The sequence below is a fragment of the Scleropages formosus genome, chromosome 15 (genome assembly GCF_900964775.1).
Source record: "Scleropages formosus chromosome 15, fSclFor1.1, whole genome shotgun sequence".
Taxonomy (NCBI): Eukaryota; Metazoa; Chordata; class Actinopteri; order Osteoglossiformes; family Osteoglossidae; genus Scleropages; species Scleropages formosus.
In genome coordinates this window covers 4,946,899-4,955,048 of record NC_041820.1, presented here as the reverse complement: position 1 = coordinate 4,955,048, position 8,150 = coordinate 4,946,899, and the positions used below count along the sequence as shown (strand labels likewise).

General features: G+C 42.2%; 1 protein-coding gene across 3 annotated transcripts in view; it reads right to left on the bottom strand.

Annotated features, from left to right (window-relative positions):
- Window positions 1–583: 583 nt before the first annotated feature.
- col12a1a (collagen, type XII, alpha 1a) overlaps window positions 584–8,150 on the bottom strand; it is a 62,748-nt gene continuing 55,181 nt past the window's right edge. For 2 of the 3 annotated variants that reach the window (XM_018732163.2, XM_018732158.2), the window contains 10 exons: window positions 7,613–7,666; window positions 6,787–6,840; window positions 6,476–6,529; window positions 6,252–6,323; window positions 5,428–5,463; window positions 5,261–5,327; window positions 4,977–5,159; window positions 4,543–4,620; window positions 3,129–3,299; window positions 584–1,699 (listed from right to left, as the gene is read on the bottom strand). In XM_018732163.2, the coding sequence (XP_018587679.1) occupies window positions 1,545–1,699; window positions 3,129–3,299; window positions 4,543–4,620; window positions 4,977–5,159; window positions 5,261–5,327; window positions 5,428–5,463; window positions 6,252–6,323; window positions 6,476–6,529; window positions 6,787–6,840; window positions 7,613–7,666 (924 nt within the window). In that variant the 3' untranslated portion in view covers window positions 584–1,544. Of the gene's footprint in view, window positions 2,885–3,128; window positions 3,300–4,542; window positions 4,621–4,976; window positions 5,160–5,260; window positions 5,328–5,427; window positions 5,464–6,251; window positions 6,324–6,475; window positions 6,530–6,786; window positions 6,841–7,612; window positions 7,667–8,150 lie in introns of all 3 variants that reach the window. The other variant, XM_029258332.1, reaches the window with a different exon arrangement.

Here is an 8,150-nt window from a genome sequence, read left to right as displayed (position 1 = left end):
GGTTCTACCCAGACTGGAGGGGTGTCTTTAGCAACCCCAACCCCCAACAATCAATATCTAGATCATGTAGCGGCTGTTTTAATAGCCCAGGATAAATGTAACTTTCCTTTTCCATCCAGTACTCAATGTTTAATTTCTATGAAAAAGCATATGATGAAATATTGAAAAGAAAGAAGCAAAGATGTTTTTATTTTAGTTTTAGTTTTTTTTAATTTTTCTTCATTCAAAATCTTAGAGGGTGGCAAAGTGGTGCAACAGGTGATACTGTCTCTTGCACAGCAGGTAACGTGTCCTGCATCATGTCCTGTCCTTCTGGGATCGACTGTGCACCACCTTGACCCTGCACCGGACAAGTGCTTACTGGTAGCAGATGAATGGAGGGCTGAAATCCAGCAAGAATGGTGGTGCTGAAAAGCTAATGATGAGCAGTGATTCTTTCGCTACAAGTAAATCATGTATCCTTCACAATGTACCGTGTCCTCCTTTCACCGAAAGAAACCGGTGCCTTAAATGTGTGAGTCCCTGACAGGTGTGGTGCCATGCATGCACAAAATAAACGAGCACGGCCGCTAATGAAGTACGTATGGTTTGTATTTAATAACTTTTTGATTGACAAATCCCATTTTCAAACTCACAGTTGTTCTCTGCATTGCATGTCATATTTCTGTTTACAATTTTACAAATGTGAGATGGACACAGATGACACATTTTCAGTAGTTTTATTGAAAAATGCCTCTTCTGTCTCAGAAATAAATAAGAAAATAAGGCTGTGAAATTCACAATTTGCAGTTAAAACATTAAAGCCGCAATTCTATAACCGCAGACTTGCAAACCGATTTCAACTGCGCAGAGTACCGGTAAAATAAACAAGAAAACAACAACTATATTCTGATTTTTAAAAACCCTTACTAAATATACAACACAGACATGCAATTCCACCTTTGGCAAAATCAGCTGTGAGTTGGTATAATAAAACCGATAAATATTCAGTCTAAAATAAAAAAAGAATGTTATAATCTGCAATATTGATGATTTAAGATTTGTAGGTTGATCTCGGACCAGTTGTCTTTAAAGTGATGTGGAGGTGTCATGTGTAACATAACAGGAGCGAACAGCTTTACAGAGACATTTCTAATGGACCGCGATGGAAACCGTTAAAGGGGTGGAGGCCTCACACGTCTCGATGTTCGACACCCTTCAGCTGTGAGCCGCTGCACCGTCGGCTCCAGATGTGCGAACATCTGCAAGCCGACACTCACGGCGGACCGGGGTAAAACACACTGCGCAGTTATATTACAAGCGGAGACACTAAGGGAAACAGAGAGCAAGCCCACAGGTTTTCAACGTAAAACAAAAAAAAAAACAAGCAAAAAAAAAACTTGGAAGGATTTTACTTTATATTCTTCTGTCACACACACTTCAAGACATGTCCAATGGAGAGAAAATATCCAGCCCTTAACATTACGGTGCAAATTTATCTCAGGACAAGTATATGCGGTACTATAAAATTGATATTGACTGCAGAGAGATAGAAACTTCTTCTTTTACGCCGCTATCCTTTGGGATGCCTTTCTTGATAGCGACCGCTTTCCGCGCTGGTTTCGTGTGTAACCGGGGGACTGAATTTCTGTCTCATAGTCTTCCGACGGCTCCTCGGGGATGGGCACTACGTGGGTTTCAGGTTCAGGTTGGTAACGGCCTGGTTGGAAATATTGTGGTGGCCAACTGAACCGAGTGAACATGAATTTTGCAACCTGCAACCTGGCATGCACAACTTGTACACTTCCCTCTTCTGTTGTTTTTGTGATGAAAAAACAGGGTATGTCTCATGCAATTTGTTCGGGGAAAAGAAAATATCAGAGACCTGAGTCAAAGATATACATTTACATTTACATTTACATTTATTTATTTAGCAGACGCTTTTTTCCAAAGCGACTTCCAATGAGCTCTATGTAGTGTTATCAGCCCACACACCTTAAGATATATATCTTATATCTGTTATTAGCTTATTGTTTGCATAACTGTTTCCTCAGTGGTCCTCAGCTCAGTTAAGGAATAGCGGAGCATCGCAGCGAATGTGCACAGAGCAGATGAGCCAATAAATCATAAAGTTCCAATTTGTACAAAACTGTTTATATCCTATTGGATCTTCATACAAAACATTTAAAACTGCCCTCAGTCATATGAATAGTACCTTACTGAGAAATACATGTTACCAGAACAAGGGGCAAAAAGAACAAATGTACTAGTTGATAGTAAACTAGTCGACTAGTTAAAGTTGATACTGCAAAAAGTACAAAAAGCCTCTTGACTACAATATACAAATAGCACGTGCTTCGATTTTGACCTGAGCAGAGGCTAACTAAATCACATTAGGCATCAAATAAAGAGGTTATAATGGCATTCAGCAAGCAGAGGGTTATAATGCACAAGCTGTTAACTAATTTTAGTGGATTCGATTTAAAAATTTTTTAAGAATCATTTACAAGGCACCATTAGTTTATTTACAGACATCGATTCTACGTTGCCATGTTAACACTGGTTGTTCTTGGTTATAAATCCTCCTTGTTAGTAGCTTTACATGCTTCGTCCCACAAAAGAAGAGGCGTTCTCTCTGTCTGTTTGCCGTGTTGGCTCAAGATGCAAACAGGCCGCTACGTTGCCATCGCCGCTGCTTGTCTGATATCTAGTAGCTGTAAAGTGTTTGTTAGTGCCAGTCCGTTCCCTCTGTGTGATGATCAGCAGTGTGTTCGTTAATCATTTCCACGGTGGTTATCCTTAAAGGCCTCATAAGCACGTGAGCACAAAATCTCAGAAAATGACTTTTTTCTGGATTTCAAAGTGCAAGCAGCACAGGCGACTTATAAAATGTACTATGGCGAACCTGAAACAGGTTATAAAGAGCGTGTTAGTGTTCCTGTGAAAAAGAGCATTTCTTTATATGCAAGCAAAACTGGTGATAAAAGATCACTGACAAATGACATCATTTGCGTACAACATGTCTAGTTCAAAACAAGATATTTTACAAATGTATTTTACAAAGGAATTTTGATCAATATCATGTACGTTACAGAGAGTGAGGCTGCTATTTGTTCTGTCCTCTTGTGCATGTGAAGGAGGTCACCTACCCGGGTATCCCTGTCCGTTGTACGGGATGCCAACACACTGAGACGAGTCGCAGTAACCAGGAGGACCAGGGGGTCCCCGGATGCCAGTGGTTCCATGGCGACCAGGGGGGCCGGGGGGCCCAGAAGAACCCTGGGGGCCTCTGGGGCCTGTTCGAGACTCGCCTGGTGGGCCTGGCGAAAGAGGGAGAGGAGGGGTTTGATTGGAAATCAAGTGCTGGGGGCCCACTGACATCACCCTCAAATCCCAACTGGAAGCGGAAGGGAAAATTGGTTTGTACCACTGCAATTTAAATATTTAGACTGCTCAATTAAGGGGGGGGTAACTCCAGAGCTCCGCAATGTTACCCCTGCCCCAGCCTGTCTAGACGGTGTAAACCAAGTATGGAATTTCCTCCCCCCCTCCATTCAGTCGCTCCCATAAGTCGGCACATGTGTTGTCGATGAAGGCCCAAGCGAACGCGAATCGCACAGCAGTCTGATTAGCCAGAGACGAAAGACTCCTTGTCACCAGCTCCTCCTGCATGCTGACAGGGTCGCTCCGTTTTATTCATGGAAGGATAGGGACTTGGTCGTGTTTGAAGGCTGCAGACATCGTTCATATGATTGAGATTCACAGCTTGCTGTTGAACCAGCCCTGCCGCCCTAACCCCCCCACCACCCCCCAGGGATCCAGCAGTTTAAAGGAACTCCCTGTGTTGTAATTAAAGCGGATGACTTTAGACTTTTAACTGACCCAAAATCCCTCGGGGGGATGAACTCATTCCTACATTTTATGGAAAAGATTTCCAGAAATGGAAGTGAATCCTTCTGATGGGTTAAAAGCATGTGTGAAGTCTTCAGCGGCAACCAAAACCCACATTATAGGCTGACTGAACACTTGCTGATGGACAGATTCATTGCTGATGATGCTGAGAACATGCTGAGCTTTTTGCTCAGTCAGCTGGAGCTCTGACTTTATGGGTGCACAAAGGTGTCTGTGGAGATGAACCTGAAACGAGCTTCCCAGATTCACATTGGTTTATTCATGCTATTTATTATCATTTAATGTGGAGCTCCTTGAAATGACTCTGGATATATTCTAGTTCACTGTTTTCAGAATCTATGAGGGTACAGGACATTTCAGCTTTCAGAGAGGACCCTCCTCGATGATGCACCAAAACGTCAAAAGGGCCAGTGACTTAGCTTCAAGCTAAGGAATGCGACATGCTAAGCGAAAAGAGCTCTGTGACAGATTCACTAAACTGGCATGTTGGGACCAGCTGCGGAATAAATAATGGGTTTTCATGGAGAGGGGGTCGTGTTTCAGGCTCCCCTCTGCTGTTTGCGGAGAAACAATGAGCCATGCAGAACTATGAAACGGCGATCTGCCCAATTAAAGAGTGTGTCCGGGAGACTCTTATGGCAGTACACTCACCAGGTGGTCCAGGCGGACCTCTTTGTCCTCGGGTTCCGATTCCAGGGCTACCCCTTTCACCCTTTTCTCCGGAAAGCCCTAAATTGTTAAAAAACCGAAGAGCCACTGGTTACTTGGGTGGTGTCAAAATCTCCAGAGCTCTTTGCGTCTGTGCTCTCGACAGCAACATTCCTTCCTTCTCAAACCACTGGAAAATGTTTTGAGGAAATGAAAAGTGGAAATTTTGAGACAAACAGAATAACTTTTTAGAGGCTGGAAGAGGATGTCCAGAGTATTGGCATTTTGCTGGATGTCATTAATGGAAGTTAGCTGTGCATTCATGGAAGTGCTGAATTGCCGAATTGGCAACGAAACACTTGCGAATGTCCACTGCACTATGAATCTAGTTGCTGTATCAAGACCCAAGTGTCACTTTTAATGTGAAGAAGACCCACCTCTTTCTCCAGGAGGCCCGGGTAAACCTGGAGTTCCTGGGAAGCCACTTCCGCCAGGCTGGCCCGGTTCACCGCGAGGTCCTTCGTTACCAGGTGGTCCAGGGGGACCAGCTGGACCGGGGCTGTTGCTGCGGTAGCCGTTGGGGATCTGATTCAGCATCATATCAATCCTGCTCATCTGACCTGCAACACACAACAGAGATTATTGATATTGATTGACTTTGATTTATGTTTTCGATTAATTGATTGATGTTTTCAAAACTGAAGGTCAAGCGGCAACTCACTGTTGACAAGCTGCTCACACACTTGTCTGGCTATTGATCTCATCATGTTCTGAGAAGCAAAGTCTCCCTAAGAAGGAAAATGGCAATGAATTTCAATGTTGATTGAATATAGCTCTCTTTCAAAATTGTGGTGCACAGTTGGCTGTGAAGTAGTTACTTTCACCTACCCTCTCGCCCTTTTCTCCTTTGATGCCAACGGCTCCCTATAAAATATTTGAGAAAAAAATTAAGCATTTGATGAAGGAAATATAAGAAAAGTGTGAAAATTGTTCTATTTTTAAAATGTATTAGTTTTTTACAGTTTATCAGTAGAATACCTGCTCAATCAGTTAAATTTGAACTCAAAATGTACAAAACTTTATTCGAATTGTGAACTGTAACATAAATGGGCTCAGTGGAAAATGGATTTTGTGACTGATCCTCATAGATGACCCCATACAGCCTTTCAGAGCCTTAGATTAGAACATGTCTAACAAAGCTGAAGTCAGACTGCTGCAAAGTTTCAAAATCCTCTTTCCAAATTACTATAACAGTGTCTGTGTCTTTGACTGTAGCCATATACTTCAATATCCTTTGAAATCTCTCCCTTGGCAAGAGTTTGATTTTTACACACTATTTCCATTTGATGTGAAGGAGCTGCTGGTACTCAGTGTTGCTGCTCAAAAGTTGGGCTGAAACTGAATCCAGTTATGTTTTAAAAAACTGGAAAACAGTCAAAAGATCAGTGCTGAAACAGCTCAAAATACACAGTAATGACTTTCTGTAGCACATATAGATACAAATGCTCAAACATAGCTCAAGACATGTTAAAATTGTTCATTTTAAGCAGCTCCAGTTACACAAGACAGTTGATGACAATGGATGACAGTGCATCACGTGATGCTTCTTCAGAATAAGACTGTTCTTCTACTATTGACTTCAGTTAGTAAGATACTGTATATCCACCTGCACCATCACAGTTCTGTGTATCAACAGCACAAATTGTACTTACAGGCCGTCCAGTGTCTCCAGGCTTTCCTGGTTTTCCAGGACTCCCTGGCATTCCAGGAGATCCAGGACTTCCCTATGGGAAGAACCACAGTGTCAGTCAAATGAGCAGCAAGACTTTTGCAGAATAAAGTCTACATTTCTGTAAGTACAAAAAGACTGAGTCAATCATGTATTGGAGAGACAAGTGAATGCCTCTCCTCTGTGTAGAGTAGAGCGGAGACTCACCATAGGTCCTGGTGGACCTCTAGGCCCAGAAGGTCCTTCTTTTCCTGGGGGTCCCTACAAGGTCAGTGCAAAGAGGAATAAATTTTACTGTTATCCATGTTCACCCATTCAAAGAGAAGTAATCATTAGGACTGTCCATGTATTAAAAAAAAATCAACAAATACAATCCTACAGATGAAAGATTTCTTTTCTGTATTTTCGATGCACTATTTCAGTTTAATGTATTAAGCAAATTAAATGAAAAAACGAATGCAGCTCAACTGTTTCATGTTTTAATTTCTGTGTTTATCTTAATCAGCAACAAAACGTACCCTTGCTCCTGCTGGTCCCAATGGACCCAATGGTCCAGGGGGTCCTGGGGGACCCTGGGAAGACAGAAAACCCACATTTTTAAAGTGTCACAATCCCACACTTGGCCTTGACTACACATCCACCTCGTTTGACCAAACAAGAGAATAAACAGGTGTCAGTTCATTGGTGAAAACATTCATATAATGCTCTTTAGAATGAATCTCCCAACTGTTGGCAGTTTTCAATCTCTGTATGGCAGCAGGCCATCGAGACCTTCTAATGGCGAATAATGTACTGCTGACGAGGGAAAAGAAACATTCTCTTCCTTCTACCTCGCAATTTTTTTTAATAGAACCACCCTCAGTGCCTGTGGCCTTGATGGTCATGTTCTCTCATGTACTGCGTGCGATGTCCCCAACATGGAATCCACTTATTGCTCTGAATGGCAATGGAAAAGAATCCAGTGGAACATTTCAAGCATAAAAGCTGGAATACAGTCAGTTAAAGCCTTCACGTTTCTATAGCTATATGAGCAGCCCAGTGGTTGTATAACAGTGACAAGGTCTAGTCCGCGACTGGCAATGAATACAAAAATGTGAAATGTAAAATAAGTTCATTAAGGCCATTATAACGGCATATTCTAAATATGCAGTAAATTTTGTAAACTTAAGACATGTTAGTTGTTTTTTAATAGCTGCTTCTTTGTGCTTCTTTCCTAACAGAAATATTTGTCTCATTCTTGCTGTGTGGAAGGATTCCAGCATGGTAGTAGTATTTTATGCTGCACATTATCTCAGTTTCCCTTTCAAAACCACAACTGAAGCGAAACCCCAGAGCACAGCTCACCGAGCGTCCAGGCAGTCCAGCATCACCAGGATCTCCTTTGGGTCCAGGTCGGCCCTAAACCGGTCAGAAAACAAGGGTTTTTTTGACAATGTGAAAAAAAAACACTTTTGCATTAAGAAACTTTCACCTCCAGCAGAGTACCAGTGAATGAGCCAATAGAAAATGTAAGATTTATGGTTCTTTATCCAAAAAAAATACACCATTATCATGGCCAGTAAACCACAGAGATAAACATCAGTGGCTTACGCAAGCCCTGCTCTAATGTTTGAACAGGCCTGGAAGACTCTCTAGGTGGGAAGCTGATTTATGCATCCACACTATTTACAGCAACTTGATATGAAGTGAAGTCCCTGGACATGTAGGAATGCTGGCTGAAAGAAGTTTAAGCCACATTTACCCCAAAGCCCATCGCCTCCTCAGAAAATAGCTTCAGAAACAGAGCAATGATTTGGTTCTTCTAAACAAGGACACACTGACATACGTGCAAACATCTGTGCGCCGTCTCTGCTGTTGGAAAACATCAAGAATAGAGCTTAGA